We start from the raw sequence: 21,336 nt of genomic DNA on the forward strand, positions 1-21,336 counted from the left end.
CAATATCAAGTGGACCAATCTGATTCATCCCCTTCCTTCTAGAGTTTACATAAGTAAAGAACTCTTTGCTGTTTTTCTTTGCTTCCCTTGCCAAAAATTTCTCGTAATCTGCCTTCGCCTGCCTAACCTCCTTTGTAACTTGGTTGCATATCAACTTGTATCTATCATAGGCTTCTGTGTCATGTGTTAATTTGTAAGTATCCCATGCATTTTTCTTCTCTGCCATATGCCTCTTTAGTTCATCTGACATCCATTTTGGCCTAAACCTTGAACAATATTTCTTAGTTGGTATGTAAAGCCTAGTAGCTTCCAAGATAAGTTCTTTGAATGCTTCCCATTTTGAATTTGCTGTTGGTAACATCATCAGTTGGTCCCACTGTATAGAATTTATATACTGTCTCAGTCCATCGTAGTCGCCTTTACGGAAGCAATAACCCTTCCCTTTACCCCTGATGGTAGTTACCTCTTTGAGTGAATCCCACTTCAGCACACTGTGATCACTGCCACCTAGTGGTTCATTTATCTGCAGATTCTTAATGCATGAAGAATCACTGCTGATAATCAAATCAAGAGTATTACTCCCTCTTGTTTCCTCCCGAAACAGCTTATGCAGCATCAGCCAAAAAAAAAAACCACTCCAATTTTCACTCCTATGTTTGTTCGAAATACCTGTCCAGCTGAGCCTTAAATTTATTTAGGCTATCAACTTCCACAACAAGGGATGGAAGTCTGTTCCACCAACCAACTACCTGCTGCCTAAAGGCAAATTTCTGCACATCTATCCTACATCTGTCTTTCCTCAATTTGAATTTATGCCCTCTCAGGTGATTATTCTGAATAAGAGGAAGAATCCCATCAGCATTGAGCATGCTCAAACCATTCAAGGCTTTATACACCTCTATCAGATCACCTTGCTGGTGCCTAGTCTCCAGACACTGTAATTTGCAAACTTAAGCCTTCCTTCATAAGAGCAACCCTTTGTTCCATTCACTAATCTTGTTGCCGTTCTCTGCACTCGTTCCAGCAGCTCTACATCCTTCTTGAAATGAGGCCTCCAGACCTGTATACAGTACTCAAGGTGTGGCCTGACCATTGCCTTATATAAGGGAATAATCACCTCCTTATCCCTGCTAGAAAAATTCTTGTATATCATTGACAAGACACCATGAGCTACTCTTGCAGCCCGTCTGCACTGCTCAGTAAACTTCATATCTGCCTGCACAATTACCCCCAAGTCCTTTTCATTCTCTACCACTGTCAGTGTAGTACCATAGTTGTTGATATGTTACTCTGGGATTACTGTTTCCCATGTGTAGTACTTTACATTTGTCAATGTTAAACTTCATTTGCCACCTCTCAGCCCATCTGCTCAACCTTTCCAGATCCTGTTGCAGCAACATACTGTCAGTAGTGTCCTTAACAACCTTGTCAACCTTTGTATCGTCTGCAAACTTGGACATTAAGCTTGATATGCCATCATCATTATTATTTATAAATAGAGAAAACAACAATGGACCCAACACTGAACCCTGAGGGGCTCCACTCAACCTCAACTTTTACAGCCTCAACTTTTTTTTTTCACTCTTCATTTTTTTTATTTTATTATTATTTTTTATTTATTATTTTTTATTATTTTTATTATTTTTTTAATTTTATTTATTTTTTATTTTATTTTTTTATTATTTTTATTATTTTTTTTATTTTTTATTATTTTTTAAATTTTATTTATTTTTTATTTTATTTTTTTATTATTTTTATTATTTTTTTTTATTTTTTATTATTTTTTTTATTTATTTTATTATTATTATTTTTTTTTATGACTTCTGTCAGGAAGCTCAGGCAACCCTGACAGAGGCAGCCAGAGTATAATGGGCAGCCTAGTTCACCCCCCAGTGGTTGTGGCGGGCAACGTGAAGTCCCCCAGTAGGAGCCCCGTGGCCAAGCAGCCAGACACAACAACAGAACAAAGCACAATACTACATTAACCAGACATTACACTTTTTTTCTGGCTGTGCAGTAGTTCTGCATTTCATCACAGAGTACATATGTTGCAGATGTGGGAAACCACTGGTGGCACCTGAACCTAAATACTGTGTCACTATATATACAAGACTGGCAAAAGCCCGTATTGCTCCTTATATTGCTGACTGGCACGTCGAAACTGACCTGACAACAAGTGACCATCGCTCTATCGTCTTCCTGCTGGGATCAACTCTTTCTCTTCAACAACCTCTTCGTAATCTCATACGTTACTCCTTAGACACATAAAACGGGAACGTTTTAATCTTTCCGTTCTCTCTCACTTGCCTGAAGACAACCTAGAAAATTTTAATTCTCTTATCACCGAACAACTAGCACTGCAGATTCAAAACATTATCATCACTGCAATTCAGAAATCTACGCATAAAAAGAAACTAAAAACTAACTGCACACCTTGGTGGAATAACGAACTTTCCTCTACTTGGAAACTTGTACATAAAGCCAGAAGCAATTTTCAGCGCAAACGGCGTACTTGGCCTCAAGAAGAAGTCAACAGATTACGTGAAGAATACAAAACTCTCAAAAGAAAATACGTAAAATTGATTTATGAAAGCAAATTGCAATCCTGGCACAATTTTGTCCGCACGTCTGGCAATAATAATCCTTGGGGCGTCATCTATAAAATTGTCAAAAATAAAATGATCTTGGGTGACATTTTTAACTGCATTACCTCCAACAGTACGGAAACTATTACACTAACAGACTCCATAAATGCCATCTTGGACCAACTGCTGCCTAATGATGATCTCACTATTGACACTTCACACCATCTATCTATTTGAGATTTAAACCAAAAATACCTTCCTTTAGAAGAAACAAGTCCATTCACTGCAGAAGAACTTACTTCAATCTTGAATAAAATTCAGTAAAACAAATGTCCTGGTGATGACCTGATTGACAATACACTTTTATGACCTAAGGCCCAAAGTTCTACCTAAATTATTCAACAACTGCTTAAATACTGGAACATTTCCCAAACCATGGAAACACGCCATTTTTAAGATTTTACATAAACCTGGTAAGCCACTAGATAATGCCAGATCCTACCGCTCCATAAGCCTTGCTCTCTCACCTGGGAAAAGTGTTAGAGAGATTAATCGCCAATAAAATAACGACACTGCAGGGAACCACAAACTCCACATCTGCTCTTCAATACGGATTTAGGCAAGGGCTTGGATGTGAAGACGCCTTATTAGAACTCCACCACCTCATTGACTGCTCCACTTCCAAGTATGTTGTGGCAATCTTTATCGATTTTGAGGGTGCTTTTGATACTTTATGGTGGGAGAGTGCCCTCAGTAGACTCCGTTCCAATGACTGCTCTCTTCAGCTTTATAAACTTGTTAAAAACTACTTTGCTGATCGCACCGTCACCGGCATCACTAAAGGCATGAAGATGCACAGATCTGACTCCTGTTGTTGCCCTTAAGGATCAATTTTGGGTCCCTTGATTTGGAATCTAGTTCTCGTTGATTGGCTGCTTAGGACGACTGAATTTCAAAATGTGCACCAACTTGCATATGCAGATGACATTATCATTTTAGTGAATGGAAACTCAAGATCTGAATTAGAACTCTATGCCAATAAAATACTCTTTGAACTATCGTCCTGGGCCTCTAAGAACAAATTAAAATTATCCCCAACCAAATCGAAGATCATGATTTTTAAACACAAATTAGACTATCGCAGACCACCAGTTGTAAAACTTGACAAGAAATCACTTCCACTTGTCCGAAGCACCAAATTTTTAGGAGTCATCATCGACGACCACTTTTCCTTTACTGAGCATATTCAACATCTGTCCGTCAAAGTTAAGAGTTTTACTGCAATGCTGCTCCAAATTACCAGACAAGACTGGGGATTGAACACTAAAACTCTACATCTATTTTATAATGCTGCCATAATCCCAATTACAACCTATGCTGCCAGCCTTTGGTTTAGACGTACTGCACTCAAAACTGTACAAACCAAGTTATCCACTATTCAACGTTGTTTTCTCCTTAGCCTACTTCACGTTTGCCGAACAGTATCAACTCCAGCTTTACAGACTCTTCCAAGCACTATACCACTTGACCTGCATGTTGTGTTTAGAGGGCTTTGCTTTTACATCCGCAAAGGCATTTCTACGGAATTTATGGGAATCATTGTTAACCCTCAGGCTGATCCCAAAACTGAGCGAAACAGATGCTGGAATTTGTTAGTGAACACCTGGCAATAGATGGAATAGATAGAATTCTACTGAAAAAGGAGCTATCACCAAAAACTTTGTTCCCGACGTAACTGCACTACTCTCATCATCCACCAGAAAATGGTTTTCACCCTCACTGTTTACCTAATACATACTAACTGGGCATGGTTCGCTTAACGGAAAACTCTACCAATTTAGACTTTCCAATACAGTCTCCTGTCGATGTGGGCTACCGGAAGATTCTCCTCACGTACTTTTTGAATGCTCCATTTACGAGAATCTAAGATCAGCTCTTAAGGCAACAGTACCAAACTTGTGTCCCGGAGGTGAGAAGAAACTTCTGTCAACAATTTCCAGGCCCTTCAAACCTTCTGCAATGCAGCTTTTAATCACAAGAAGGCTCTCAACCTTAATGTTAATTCAAGAAATAAAACTGAAAACACATCATAAATCATAATACAATTGTGTGCTGCCTTGTCGTCCTGATAACGTCATATAAAAAATTGTTGTGGCTTTCAAGAACACACAAAGATTTTAACAGATGCTGCACTTCTCTGACTCATCCTTTATCAAGACTCTCTTCAACTAAACCTCTGCTCAGTGATACCGTCATCGACCAGAGGCTTCTGACACCACTCCAGATTAACAGAATTCAGAATTATATCTAGAATTTGTTCCTGCCGATCATGATTGAATGACATTACTATTTCTGTTTGACAATATACCTTTTTCTCTTTGTGGACCACTTTGGGCAGCACTGCATAAAAACGTGGGTAAGAAATGGATAAAGATTTTATTTTATTTTTATTTATATCTGTGAAAAGGCTAGGTTAATTTTTGAAGAATTGCAGAAGAAAATTCCAGGACGTATCTCAGATCAAACTGATCAATTCAAGGCAAGTCATGGGTGGTTTCACAGATTCAAAGGTAGAACAGGTATCCATAGTGTTAGCATTAGTAGAGGCATTTGATGCAAGAAAGCAAGCTTATGCAGCATCAGCCAAAAAAAAAAAAAAAAAAACCCCACTTCCACTTCACCCCTCTGTTCGTTCAAAATACCTGTCCAGCTGAGCCTTAAACTTATTTAGGCTATCAACCTCCACGACAAGGGATGGAAGTCTTTTCCACCAATTCCGCACGTCTATCCTACATCTGTCTTTCCTCAATTTGAATTTATGCCGTCTCAGGTGATTATTCTGAGCTAGAGGAAGAATCCCATCAGCATTGAGCATGCTCAAACCATTCAAGGCTTTATACACCTCTATCAGATCACCTCGCTGGTGCCTAGTCTCCAGACACTGTAATTTGCAAAACTTAAGCCTTTCTTCGTAAGAGCACCCCTTTGTTCCATTCACTAATCTTGTTGCCCTTCTCTGTACTCGTTCCAGCAGCTCTACATCCTTCTTGAAATGAGGCCTCCAGACCTATATACAGTACTCTAGGTGGGGCCTGACCATTGCCTTATACATGGGAATAATCACCTCCTTATCCCTGCTGGAAAAATTCCTGTATATCATTGACAATACTCCATGAGCTACTCTTGCAGCCCGTTTGCACTTCTCAGAGAACTTCATATCTGCCTGCACAACCACCCCTAAGTCCGTTTCATTCTCTACCACTGTCAGTGTAGTACCACAGAGTTGATACGTTGATCTGAGGTTGCTGTTTCCCAAGTGTAGTACTTTACATTTGTCAATGTTAAACTTTATTTGCCACCTCTCAGCCCATCTGCTCAACCTTTCCAGATCCTGTTGCAGCAGCATAGTGTCAGTAGTGTCCTTGACAATCCTGCCAACCTTTGTATCGTCTGCAAACTTGGACATTAAGCTTGATATACCATCATCAATATCATTTATAAATACAGAAAACAATAATGGACCCAACACTGAGCCCTGAGGGACTCCACTAATAACATTAGTCCACAATGAGCAGTGTCCATTGATTACCAATCTCTGTCTTCTCCCCCTCAACCACCCCTTTATCCATAGCAGCAATTTGCCTCCAATGTCACACTGCTCCAATTTGTGTAGCAGTCTTCCATGTGCAACAGTATCAAAAGCCTTTCTAAGATCCAAGTATATAATATCAAAACTATTCCCTGCATCCAGTTCTTTTGTGACTGCATCATAGTATCCAATCAAATTGGTCAGGCAAGACTTCCCCTTAACAAAACCATGCTGTGTCCGAGCTATAACTGAAGTCTTGTCTAAATGATCCTGCAGTGCTTCTTTAACCAGTGCCTCCATTAATTTTCCTGGAACCGAAGTTAAGCTCACAGGTCTATAATTACTTGTGTCAGCCTTTGATCCTCCTTTGTGAATTGGGGTCACATTTGCACATTTCCAGTCTATGGGTACCTCCCCTGAGTCCAAGGAAGCTCTCATAATTATGGTTAAGGGTTTGTTTACTTCCTTTGCTGCCTCCTTTAATATAACTGGATAGATCCCATCCACCCCGGGTGCCTTTCTTGTGTTTATCTTCAACAATTTCTCCTCCACTTTACTCCCAGTTATTTCAAGATTCTGTAGCTTACTGCTAGAGTTGAATACACCTCTGGCATTCCCCTCGCTGAATAACTCCTCATGTGTGAATTTCGATGCAAAATATTCATTTAGTTTGTTAGCTACCTTAGCTTTAACCCCGGGGGCTCACATCTGGTGAGTATGGGCTTGGCAAACCCAGGGTCCTGAGCTGGATATCATCATTCTTCTCTTTCTTGGTGATGCCCCTCTCTCTCTCTCTCTCTGACACACACACACACACATAGGGGGTAACTCGGGAATTTTTTTTTTTTTTGGCTGGTGCAGCATAAGCCTCAGGCTTCCTTGTATCATATGGCTACTACTACTACTACTACTACTACCTGAGCAGGATCATGAGCAGTTGACCCATCAATATCAAGTGGACCAATCTGATTCATCCCCTTCCTTCTAGAGTTTACATAAGTAAAGAACTCTTTGCTGTTTTTCTTTGCTTCCCTTGCCAAGGATTTCTCATAATCTGCCTTCGCCTGCCTTACCTCCTTTGTAACTTGGTTGCATATCAACTTATATCTATCATAGGCGTCTGTGTCATGTGTTAATTTGTAAGTATCCCATGCATTTTTCTTCTCTGCCATATGCCTCATTAGTTCATCTGACATCCATTTTGGCCTAAACTTTGAACAATATTTCTTAGTTGGTATGTAAAGCCTAGTAGCTTCCAAGATAAGTTCTTTGAATGCTTCCCATTTTGAATTTGCTGTTGGTAACATCATCAGTTGGTCCCACTGTATAGAATTTAAATACTGTCTCAGTCCATCGTAGTCGCCTTTACGGAAGCAATAACCCTTCCCTTTACCCCTAATGGTAGTTATCTCTTTGAGTAAATCCCACTTCAGCACACTGTGATCACTGCCACCTAGTGGTTCATTTATCTGCAGATTCTTAATGCATGAAGAATCACTGCTGATAAGCAAATCAAGAGTATTACTCCCTCTAGTTGCCTCCCGAACATGCTGATGTAGAAAACAATCATCCAATAAATCCACAAAAGCCCTGCTAGTGTGTGAGTGACCAGCCCCCAAATTCCAGTCAATATCTGGGAAATTAAAATCTCCCATTATAAGACTCTCTGATTTACTGGCCCACTCTATTTCCCTGTACAGTTTCTTATTATACTCATCAGAGTCATTAGGCCTATAGCACACTCCTACTCTCAATTTTGATCTCCCAGTGCTTATGTCACACCAAACTGACTCAACACTGCACTGTCCAGCGATGTCGACTGGCTTCACTTCTTTGGTTTTTATGTGTTTCTTAACTAATAACATAACCCCTCCACCCTTCCTATCCTGTCTATCCTTTCTGTAGACGTTGTACTCCCCATATTCCAGTTCTGCATCCCTTATATCTGTGTGACACCACGTCTCTGATATCCCAACAATATCTGCCTTTGATGTTTTGAGCAATACCTCAAATTCATCAAATTTGTTTACAAAACTCCTAGCATTGGTGTACACGCAAGTATACCTGCACCTGTTTCTGTTCTTAGCTACCCTAACACAACCCATGTGTTTACTTGTATGCAATGGCTCCCAGCAGTCTCTGAAATATCATGAATCTTGTTTTTCAGGCTTCTGCTCATTCTAATAGAAGCAGTGCAAGAATCTCTTTCACCTCTGCCAGTGGCTACTGTCAATCTATTGGTCTTTGCCTCCCCCCCAAGCTAGCAGTTTTCCGACCCACCTAACACTGCCATATGTTCTCAGACATGGGGAAGCAGCTAGTGCACCGGGGTTCGTGCCCGTCACCACCAAATACGGAGTATGCGGAAAGGTCAAGGAATGACCACTGCATATCCCGGAGCAATATGGCCTTAGTTGCTAATGCTCCTAAAAACCAAATAACAACAACAACAGCAGCTAGTGCAGATAAAAGGGCTGCAGAAGAGTGTGAAAAAATTTGAAGATTTAATCATGAAGGAAAGCTACTTGCCGCAGCAAATTTTTAATGGGGATGAAACTGGGTTATTTTGGAAGCACTCCAAACACCACATCACTGATCCAACCCATGGATCAAGAAGTAATTGCCTGTTTTAAAAAACTTTACACCAAGGCTTTGTTTTCACACCTTTTTGATGTGACTCATTCTTCTGATAAGACACTGAAGGAGTTCTGGAAGACTGAGTTTAATATTCTTCACGCCATTTCCTTTATTAAAACTGCCTGGGATGGAGTGACACAGAGGACCCTTCATGCATCATGGAAGAAACTCGTTCCTTCCTTTTTTCGGGATGACAACAATGCAGTCCAAGCCACTGAAGAATCAGAAGCAACTGCGGCCATGCGAAAAATCATTTCGACGGCGGAGAAGTTGATGAGTCTGATATGGAAGAGCTTGTGGAGGATCACGATGATGAACCAACCTTGGAAGAACTCAAAACACTCAGCGAAGAGGAAGCAAAAGAGAGAGAAAAGGAAATTTCACTTGAAGAAGAAGAAGAAGACAGGGAAAAAGGGCCGATGCCAACAGCTGCCATTAAAGAAATTTTATTACATTGGGAGAAGGTGCAGTCTGCTCATTTAAAATGGCACCCCAACACTGCTGTTGTAACTGGAATGACAGACTTGTTTAACAACACTACTATGCATCCCTTCAAGGCTATCTTGAAAAAGCAGGAGAGACAGTCCACCCTTGATCAATTCCTCATCCCCATTCAAGCCAAGAGGAGAAGAGAAAGGGTAGAACAAGATAAATAAAACATCCTTCCACCATCTAAGGCTTAATGAAATGTATGTACCCATTATGTATTTTGTAATTTCGTTTGTTATATGGTAGAATATAGTAAAGTCAATAATACTGTGTATTTCTCTCCAATAGCGAATTAATCAATTTTCCATGAACTTATATGGAAAATATTGACTCGCAATTCGACAACGGATTATAGTCGAATTGCGAGGCACCACTGTATTTTTTTACTTTATGCTATTAACCCTAATGCATTATAGCTGTTCTCATCCTTATTTCTTCGTCTTCTGCTGTTCTGTCTCCTGTGTGTGTGTGTGTGTGTGTGTTGCTGGCACGGGGTTCTTTTCAATGGCTCCAAACCCTCTTTGGACATTCAGTAAGTGACTGCTTAGGTTGGCCATGGTTCTTGCACAGTTGTGGCCTACCTCCCCGTGGTGTAGACGGACACTGCGCAGGCTTTCCAAATGATCGCCTGCCTGGTGACAAAATGGCCAGAAACAACTAAACAACACACACACACACTGCACGAACATAACGTTACACACATTTCTGGCCTGTTACAGTGCTCTGTAACCATCACAGTGTACAAAGACGGAGTTGAACTTTCGTTCAGGTGCCGTCCTACATAAGATACGATACATGTCTACCTACATACAAATTTGTATATACAAGATTTATTTATACTTTTGGATCTCAAAATGTTTGCTATATGACTGGTACTTTATTTCAGATGAAATTTTGTAAAAAATTTAAAACTTTATTTTATATGATATTTTAGAGGGTTTGTCTGAATACTCTTCACTTTTGTTGTATGGCCAATGCTGACTGTGGAGTGGAGAATGAAGGGATTGAAACCATCATTCCTCTTTTGGAGAGCAATTGTCCTCTGATTAAAGAGCGTGCTTGCAGATTAATAATGGACTTGAGGTAATTAAATTCTTCTGAATTAAAAATTTATAATTGAGTGTATCCATGCACTTGTATGTATATTGCTCGACAGAATTAACAGAACACATAGATAACATGGTGTAACGTGTGCAGCTTGTGATGAAGTGGGACAAAATTTGGTATGGTGGTGTATCATAAAACAGCAATGAAATGAGGAGACAGTGAGAAACTTTGGACAGGTATAAGGGACATTTGTAGGGGTTATATAAGAATTACCAAAAAAGTCAAATTACATAAGTCGATGCAAGATGCTCGAAAATATGGTCACATGACATTAGTGTAGCATATAACCCCCTCCAACAGTTAAAGAAGCCCGACAGTGGTGAACTATGCTCGATATAATGGTGTCCATAAGATTCCATAATTTCCTTCTTCCAGTGAAGACCTTAGCTCACCAAATGACCAAGCGATGAGTTTGCTGTTGGTATGCAATGCAACCCTCACACGTGTTTGATCGGATTTAAGTCTACTGGCCATGGCAGTCGTAGGATATTTTCAGTTTCAAGGTATTGCTCCACCACTTGAGCTGTTACTCCCATCAGTGGCGGTGTCCTGCATAAAAAGAAAATCTGGGCCAACTGCAACTCTCAAAAGTCACGTAGAATTTGAGGATATGTTCTTGGTACCCCTGCATAACCAACTGTGTGATACTACACTCCAGGAAGTGGAAAATGAAAAAAGACCTGGCGGTAATTGTGTCTACCTTCACAATGGGTTACTATGTATTGCACTACCTCGAACCTCCAATAAGCCCACCCACCGATGATAGGCTAACAAGCCTTGGAATGGCGCCATCTAGGTGGTGGTATGCTGAAGAATTACTTATTCAGGGTAGTGTGGTAACTCATTGTGAAGGTATCACAATATGAGATACAATTAAATCGATGCCATTTACACTATTTTTTTTTTTTTTACTACTATGGAAAAATATGGTGATATAGCACTGATATTCCTATAGTGAATTACCAATCCGTAGCCTATTATGGCTTGTGTGTTTATTCTTTTTAGTATTTTTATCTTGTTCCAAAAAAGCAAGCTTATACAGCATCAGCTGAAAAAAAAAAAAAAAACTTCCCATTTTACCCATCCAGTCACTCCAAATGTTTGTCCAGTTCAGCCTTAAATTTAATTAAGCTATCAACTTCCAAAACAACAGATGGAAGTCTGTTCCAGCTGTCAACTACCCACTGGCTAAAGGCAAACGTCTGCACATCTATTTTACAACTGTCTTTCCTCGATTTGAATCTACGCACCCTCAGGTTCTTAATCTGAGCAAACGGAAGTATCCCATCAGCATTGAGGCTGCTCAAACCATTCAAGACCTTATACACCTTGATCGGATCACCTCGTAGGTGCCTAGTCTCCAGATGCTGCAACTTGCAGAACTTAAGCCTTTCTTCTTAAGCACACTCCTTTTTTCCTCTCACCAATCTTGTTAGCATTAGCATTAGTAGAGGCATTTGATGCAAGAAAGCAAGCTTATGCAGCATCAGCCAAAAAAAAAAAAAAAAAAAAAAACCCACTTCCACTTCACCCCTCTGTTCGTTCAAAATACCTGTCCAGCTGAGCCTTAAACTTATTTAGGCTATCAACCTCCACCACAAGGGATGGAAGTCTGTTCCACCAACCAACCACCCGCTGGCTAAAGGCAAATTTCCGCACGTCTATCCTACATCTGTCTTTCCTCAATTTGAATTTATGCCCTCTCAGGTGATTTTTCTGAGCTAGAGGAAGAATCCCATCAGCATTGAGCATGCTTAAACCATTCAAGGCTTTATACACCTCTATCAGATCACCTCGCTGGTGCCTAGTCTCCAGACACTGTAATTTGCAAAACTTAAGCCTTTCTTCGTAAGAGCACCCCTTTGTTCCATCCACTAATCTTGTTGCCCTTCTCTGTACTCGTTCCAGCAGCTCTACATCCTTCTTGAAATGAGGTCTCCAGACCTGTATACAGTACTCTAGGTGTGGCCTGACCATCGCCTTATACAATGGAATAATCACCTCCTTATCCCTGCTGGAAAAATTCCTGTATAAATTAATTGTTGCATTTCTCTATACTCATTCTAGCAATTCAACACCCTTCTTAAAATGAGGCCTCCAGACCTGTACACAGTACTTAAGGTGTAGCCTGACCATTGCCTTCTCCATTTGTATAAGGCAATGGTGTAGCCTGACCATTGCCTTATTCAAATGGAGAATCATCTCCTAGTCTCTGCTAGCAAAATTCCTATATATCATTGACAAAACTCCATGGCCTGCTCTGGCAGCCTATCTGAACTCTCAGTGAACTTCATATCTGACTGCACAATTACCCCCAGGTCTTTTTCATTCTCCACCTCCCTGAGTGTAGTACCACACAGGTGGTACATTTCTCTTGGGTTACTGTTACCCATATATAGTACTTTGCATTTGTCAATGTTAAACTTATGTTGCCACTTCTCATCCCATCTGCCTAACTTTTCTGGATCCTGTTGCAGTAGCATACTGTTACTGTCTTTACTGTCATTAACAACACTGCCAACCTTTGTGTCATCGGAAACAGTTATTCTATTTCTATATATTATTATGTAATATATAATACCTATGTATTATGTAATATTCAGAATTTGATTATTATTGTTACCAGTGAAATTCTGGATATTTTTTATGATAATAATTAGCATTACAACAGAAATTATTTTGAAATGAATACCATATGATGAATTTTATCTGAATGTTATCTACAAGCAAAGCTTATAAGCTTGTCATTTAAAGATCAAAAATAAAATACCTATATCCATGCATTAGTTTTAGCATTAATAGAAGCATATGAAGCAAGAAAGCAAGTTTATGCAGCATCAGCCAAAAAAAAAAAACCTTCCCATTTCACCCAACTATTCACTCCAAACGTCTGTCTATTTCTGCCTTGAATTTATTTAAGCTATCAACTTCTACAACGACAGATGACAGTTTGTTCCAGAAATCAACCACGTGCTGGATAAAGGCAAATTTCTGCACATCTATTCTACAACTGTCTTTCCTCGATTTGAATTTATGTCCCCTCAGGCGATTAATCTGGGCAAGAGAAAAAACCATCAACATCGAGCTTGCTGAATGGATATTCAAGGCCTTATACACCTCAATCAGATCGCCTCGCAGATGCCTAGTCTCCAGACACTGTAAATTGCAAAATATAATCCTTTCTTTGTAAGAGAAATCCTTTTTTTCCTATGATCACATTTCAAGAAGCATTATTTTAAGAAACACAAGTCTATTGATATTTATGATAATTGTTTCCTTCTGAAGACAAAATTTCCCGAAATTGAGAAATTCCTTTCATTTTGAGTTGACATTGGTTTAATTGTACTCAAGGCATTTTTTAGTTCTTCCAAATTGATTATCTTTCGCATTGCTTCTAACCCCAGGAGCTCACATCTGGTGAGTATGGGCTGGCACACCCAGGGTCCTGAGCTGGATATCATCATTCTTCTCTTTCTTGGTGATTCTTTTCTACTTTTGACACACACACACACACACACACACACACACACACACACACACACACACACACACACACACACACACACTCTCTCTCTCTCTCTCTCTCTCTCTCTCTCTCTCTCTCTCTCTCTCTCTCTCTCTCTCTCTCTCTCTCTCTCTCTGGGTAACTTGGATCACATTCGAACTTGCAAATGCCGAAGGTCAATAATATATTCTGATTCTTTGAGTGTATTACAGGCTTTATTATCTTTGAGACACAACTCTCATCCAGTTCTCTGTCGGGTTCAGCAGAAGATACATTCTCTTCATGAATACCTGGGGGTATTCATGAACCTGGGGGTGGTTGTGCAGGCAGATATGAAGTTCTCTGAGCAGTGCAGACAGGCTGCAAGAGTAAGCTCATGGTGTTTTGTCAATGATATATAGGAATTTTTCTAGCAGGGATAAGGAGGTGATTATTCCCTTGTATAAGGCAATGGTCAGGCCACACCTAGAGTACTGTATACAGGCCTGGAGGCCTCATTTCAAGAAGGATGTAGAGCTGCTGGAACGAGTACAGAGAAGAGCAACAAGATTAGTGAATGGAACAAAGGGGTGCTCTTACAAAGAAAGGCTTAAGTTTTGCGAATTACAGTGTCTGGAGACTAGGCACCAGCGAGGTGATCTGATAGAGGTGTACAAAGCCTTGAATGGTTTGAGCATGCTCAATGCTGATGGGATCCTTCCTCTTGCTCAGAATAATCACCTGAGAGGGCATAAGTTCAAATTGAGGAAAGACAGATGTAGGATAGATGTGCGGAAATTTGCCTTTAGCCAGTGGGTGGTTGGTAGGTGGAACAGACTTCCATCCCTTGTCATGGAAGTTGATAGCCTAAATAAGTTTAAGGCTCAGCTGGACAGGTATTTCGAACGAACAAAGGGGTGAAGTGGAAGTGGTTATTTTTTATTTATTTATTTATTTTTATTTTTATTTTTTAGCTGATGCTGCATAAGCTTGCTTTCTTGCATCAAATGCTTCTACTAATGCTAATGCTAATACAAGTTTGATATCCGCTTCTGCTGGATTCCTAGCCACATTGGGATAAGGAGAAATGATTTGGCTGACACTGCAGCCAAATCAGCAGCTTCCACCAATAATCGTTGCCTGTCAGTCCCCTATACAGACTACAGGCAAATAATATGCAACAAGATATATTCCCAATGGCGAGAACTATGGCATAGAGAGAGAACAAATAAATTATACCAGATAAAGTCTGTAATAGAAATGTGGGAGTCCAGTCTGTGCAGGAATCGGAGCGAGGAAGTTGGTCTTGCTCGACTCCTCATAGGACACAGTCATCTGACACATTCGTTTCTGCTGAGGGCAGATGACCCTCCTATGTGCGAGTCTGGTGACACCATTTTATCAATAAAGCATATTTTAATAGATTGCGTTAATTTTACCCATGTTCGCAATATATATTTTACTGCTTTTACTCATCCGACTGGGCCTTATACACTCAGTCAGATTTTATCAGGCAAAGACATGTCAGCAGTTTTTAAGTTTTTACAAGCTATTAATATATACACACATATATAAATTGGATAATTTACCTTTAAACTTATACTGCCTTATATATATAAATAACAATTTGATGAGGTAACCTTTTTAAAGGTTACCAGAATTTATCTTTGTTAATATTTTAATCTTTTCTTGGCGCAGTATAACCGCAGTCGTTTTTGCGCCAATAAAATCAAAATCAAATCAAAATCTGGGTAACTTGGAATTTTTTTGGCTGGTGCAGCATAAGCTTCAGGCTTCCTTGCACCATATGGCTAATAATAATAATACCTTAATCTCTTTGGATAAATGACCAGAAGTCATCAATTAATTGGCTTGATATCAAGCTTTTACAGACTGAGTCTTCAAATTGCTGTTTCAGACTCCTACTACCATCTTGATCCATTTCCAAGGTTTCTTCACCTGGTTCATGAGCAGTATTTTTGTCATATGAATAATGGAAAAAGTCTTTTCATAATTGTTTTGGCTTTTCTTATAATTTCACCTTTCAAACTAATGGCAAAGTGATTATCCTTTCACCTGACTTAAGGTAAGTTGAATCTTGAAGAAATTTCATTAATGAAATTAGTGACACATCTCTTCTTTCTGAAACTTGTTTTTTTAATGCAAAGAAAAGTTTCGCACTTATTTCTGCAGTTTTCTCGTCTAAAGCCTTACATAAAAATTGGAGAACACCCTCACCATTTAAAAGGTTAGCATCTTTGCAATTCATTGCTTCAATTGCTATTCTGAACGGTTTTAAAATATTGTATATATTTGATGCTATTTCTTCATCAGCCTGTGATAACCACAAATGTCTTAGATTTAGATCCTGCAAAGGTTTTTGAATGGGAGATTTAATTCTAAGAAATTTTTCTATATTTTACATTGTATTCCAATGGGTTTTGCACAATAGCAGTTGAAATTCCTTTTTACAGAATTTATATAATTTATAGTACAGTATTTCTTACTGGTAATTTTCTGAATAGTTTCACAGTTTTACAAATTTTCTGTATAGTTCTGAACATATTAGCATCTATAAATTAATCATCTACGATATATTCAGTTTTGTTTTCCAAAATGAATTCATCTTCATTTATTCATTTTCCAAAAAGGAATAGTTAATGAGGCGTCGTGTTCTGAATTGTTGCTTGCTTCATAGTTTGTTGAATAAACAACCTCAATAACCACCAACTGAATGGTGTGATTATAACACAACTGCTAGTAAGTTTTCCAAATTTTACCATGACACACCTTGTGGTGGAAATAGTGTCTCTTTCAAAAGTAATCCTGAATGTGTTTAGTTTTGATTCAATAAGTTTGATAGCCTTTTCAGCAGAACAAGAACCCTGTATTTGCATTAAACCCAAATTTTCAGTCTCCATTGTTATAATATACAGCAGACTCTCGATTTATCAGGATCGGACTAACCAGGACACTTAATCAAAAGAAGTGCATCCAGTTGATATAGATGAACAGTGCACCGTTGAGTCATTTTGGTGTGACATAAGCACTGCAAAATGACACACTAGTAAGACTTTTTTGGATTTATTGGATGATTGTTTTCTGCAGCAGCATGTTCGACAGGCAACCAGAGAGGGTAATACTCTTGATCTGGTTATCAGCAGTGATCATTCGTGTATTAAGAATTTGCAGATAAAGGAACCACTACATGGCAGTGATCACAGTGTTCTGATGTGGGATTTACTTAAAAGTAATAATTTAAAGATATAATTACCATCAGGGGTAAAGGAAAGGGTTTTTGCTTCCGTAAAGGTGAGTACATTGATCTCAGACAGTTTCTAAATTCTGTACTGTCGGATCAACTGACAATGTTACCAACAGAAAATTCTAAGTGAGAAGCATTCAAGGAATTAATCGCGGAAGCTACTAAAATTTTCATACCTATTAAGAAATATTGTTCAAGGTTTAGGCCTAAATGGTTATCAAATGAACTAATGAGACTCGTAACAGAGAAGAAAAATGCATGGGATGCATATAAATTATCAAGTGACTCAGAAGCCTATGGCAAATATAAGCTAGTCTGTAATCACATCACAAAGGAGGTTAGGCAGGCAAAGGCAGATTACGAGAAATCTTTCAAAGGATGCTAGGAAAAACAGCAAGGATTTCTTTACTTATATAAACTCTAAAAGGAAGGGGATGAAGGGGTTGATTTATATCAATGGTTCAACTGTTTATGGTCCTTCTCAGATAGCAAACAAACTGAATGAGTATTTTGCATCTACATTCACACATGAGGAGTTAGTATTAGTATTAGTAACAGCCGCATGGTGCAAGAAAGCCTATGGCTTATGCTACACCAGCCAAAAAATAAATAAATAAATAAAAAAATAAATAAAATAAAATGAAAAATAAAATCCGAACAAAACAATGATAAAAACAAAAAAAAATATATAAATAAATAAAATAAGTAACTAAATAATAATAATTAATAAAAAAAAAATTGTTCGTTGAATCCCATTGAATGTCTCCAGATTCATCCTTATTATTCCTAGACCCTGCATCTCACTGCATCATCGATAACTGCTTACCAGTGCTTTCAATCTGTGATGTTTCAAAATTTATTGGATCAGTGATTCCTTGTTCCTAGTGTCAGTGGCCTGTGACCTGTTGTATTGCATACAGTGAAACCGCACACACTATAAACATAATGAAACTAATCTCTAAAACTGGTTTTCAACCAGGGTGCCACATAATTTGGGTTTAAGTTATTTATTATATATTTTTTAAATTTATATAAATATAAAAAGGTGTATGGTATCTTTTTAATTTTGTGGCAATCTAAAATTGATGTTTATTTAGTACCTCTATATAAAGTTTATTAAGGTTTGAAAATGGCAGAAGGTTATCAAATTGTAGCAGGGTGCTTAATGATTTTGTAATAACTGAGAGGAAAGTGGAGAAGAAATTGTTGAAGATAAACATAAGAAAGGCACCTGGGGTGGATGGGATCTATCCAGTTATATTAAAGGAGGTGGCAAAACAACTAAGCAAACCCTTAGCCATAATTATAAGAGCATCCTTGGGCTCAAGGGGGTTCCCACTGACTGGAGATGTGCAAATGTATCCCCAATTCACAAAGGGGGATTGAAGGGTGACACGAGTAATTACAGACCAGTTAGTTTAACTTCTGTTCTGGGTAAAATAATAGAGTCACTGGTTAAAGATGCATTGCAGGATCATCTAGACAAGACTGCAGCAATAATTCAGACACAGCATGGGTTTGTTAAGGGAAGGTCTTGTCTGACAGATTTGATAGGATATTATGATGTGGTTACAAAGAACTGGATGCAAAAAATTATTTTGATATCATATATTTGGATTTCATGAAAGCTTTTGACACTGTTGCGAATGAAAGACTATTGTACAAATTGGAGAAGAATGGTATTAAGGGAATGTTGCTACAATGGATAAAAGGATGGTTAAGTGGGAGAAGACAGAGGGTGGTAATAAATGGGTGCTGCACTTTGTGTACTAATGTTATTAGTGGAGTCCCACAGGGTTTGGTGGTGGGTCCACTGTTGTTTTGTATATTTATCAATGATATTGATGAAGGTATATCAGGCTTAATGTCGAAGTTTGCAGATGATACAAAAGTTGGTAGGGTTGTTAATAACAGTAATGCCAGTGTTCTACTGCAACAGGATCTAGAAAATTTGAGCAGATGGGCTGAGAAATGGCAACTGAAGTTTAACCTTTACAAATGCAAAGTACTGCATATGGGTACAAGTAACCCCAGAGAAACGTACCAACCGTGTGGTACTACACTTAAGGTGGTAGAAAATGAAAAAGACCTGTGAGTAATTGTGCAAGCAGATATGAAGTTTTCTGAGTAATGCAGACAGGCTGCCAGGGCAGGTCATGGAGTTTTGACAATGATATAGAGAAATTTTGCTAGTAGGGAAAGAGAAGATGATTGTCCCTCTTTATAAGGCAATGGTCAGGCCATGCCATGAGTACTGTGTACAGGTCTGGAGGCCTCATTTTAGGAAGGATGTAGATTTGCTTGAGCGTGTACAGAGAAGGGCAACAACAAGATTGGTGAGGGGAATGAAGGGATCCTCTTACCAAAAGAGGCTTAAGATCTGCAAATTGCAGTGGCTGGAGACACTAGGCACCTGCACGGTGATCTGATTGCATTAGCATTAGCATTAGTAGAGGCATATGATGCAAGAAAGCAAGCTTATTCAGCATCAGCCAAAAAAAAAAAAAAAACACACTACTCCGATTTCACCCCGCTGTTCGTTTGAAATACCTGTCCAGCTGAGCCTTAAATTTGTTTAGGATATCAACTTCAACAACAAGTGATGGAAGTCTATTCCACAAACCAACTGCCCGCTGGCTAAAGGCAAATTTCCACACATCTATCCGACATCCGTCCTTCCTCAATTTGAATTTATGCCCTCTCAGGCGATTATTCTGAGCAAGAGGAAGAGTCCTATCGGCATTGAGCATGCTCAAGCCATTCAAAGCCTTATACACCTCTATTAGATCACCTCGCCGATGCCTAGTCTCCAGACTCTGTAATTTGCAAAACTTAAGCCTTTCTTCGTAAGAGCAACCCTTTGTTCCATTCACTAATCTTGTTGCCCTTCTCTGTACTCGTTCCAGCAGCTCTACATCCTTCTTGAAATGAGGCCTCCGGACCTGTATACAGTACTCAAGGTGTCGCCTGACCAATGCCTTATACAATGGAATAATCACATCCCTATCCCTGCTAGAAAAATTCCTGTATATCATTGACAAGACACCATGAGCTACTCTTGCAGCTCGTCTGCACTGCTCAGAGAACTTCATATCTGCCTGCACAATGACCCCCAGGTCCTTTTCATTCTCCACCACTGTCAGCATAGTACAATAGAGTTGATACGTTGATCTGGGTTTACTGTTTCCCATATGTAGTACTTTACATTTGTCAATGTTAAACTTCATTTGCCACTTCTCAGCCCATCTGCTCAATCTTTCCTGATCCTGTTGCAGCAGCATAGCATCAGTAGTGTCCTTAACAACCCTACCACCCTTTGTATTGTCTGCAAACTTGGACATTAAGCTTGATATACCATCATCAATATCATTTATAAATACAGAAAACAACAATGGACCCAACATTGAACCCTGAGGAACTCCACTAATAACATTAGTCCACGTTGAGCAGTGTCCATTGATTACCACTCTGTCTTCCGCCACTCAACCATCCCTTTATCCATAGCAGCAATTTGCCTCCAATGCCACACTGCTCCAATTTGTGCAGCAGTCTTCCATGCTCAACAATATCAAAAGCCTTTCTAAGATCCAAATATATAATATCAAAGTTATTCCCTTCATCCAGTTCTTTTGTACTCCTCATGTCTGAATAGTATCCAATCAAATTGGTCAGACAAGACCTGCCCTTAACAAAACCATGCTGTGTCTGAGCTATAACTGAATTCTTGTCTAGATGATCCTGCAGTGCTTCTTTAGCCAGTGCCTCCATTAATTATCCTGGAACCGAAGTTAAACTAACCACAGGTCTATAACTACTTGTGTCAGCCTTTGATCCTCCTTTGTGAATTGGGGTTACATTTGCACAACTCCAGTCTATGGGTACCTCCCCTGAGTCCAAAGAAGCTGTCATAATTATGGCTAGGGGTTTGCTTACTTCCTTTGCTGTCTCCTTTAATATAACTGGATAGATCCCATCCACTCCGGGTGCCTTTTTTGTGTTTATCCTCAACAATTTCTCCTCCACTTTCCTCTCAGTTATTGGAAAATCATCTAGTTCACTGCCAATGTTTACTTCACCTACGACATTTCCCTTCCTGAATAACTCCTCATGTGTGAATGTAGATGCAAAATACTTGTTTAGATTGTTAGCCACCTGAGCAGGATCCTCAACTGTTGAACCA

General features: G+C 39.1%; 1 protein-coding gene across 1 annotated transcript in view; it reads left to right on the forward strand.

Annotated features, from left to right (window-relative positions):
* The window catches only part of LOC150077635 (radial spoke head 14 homolog), a 172,958-nt gene that overhangs the window by 88,720 nt on the left and 62,902 nt on the right, over positions 1-21,336 (forward strand). The window contains exon 6 of the mRNA XM_090385039.1: positions 10,235-10,383. Within this exon, the coding sequence (XP_090241165.1) occupies positions 10,235-10,383 (149 nt within the window). The remainder of the gene's footprint in view (positions 1-10,234; positions 10,384-21,336) is intronic.

Source organism: Mastigoproctus giganteus, chromosome 11 (genome assembly GCF_048544385.1).
Source record: "Mastigoproctus giganteus isolate SK-2022 chromosome 11, ASM4854438v1, whole genome shotgun sequence".
NCBI lineage: Eukaryota > Metazoa > Arthropoda > Arachnida > Uropygi > Thelyphonidae > Mastigoproctus > Mastigoproctus giganteus.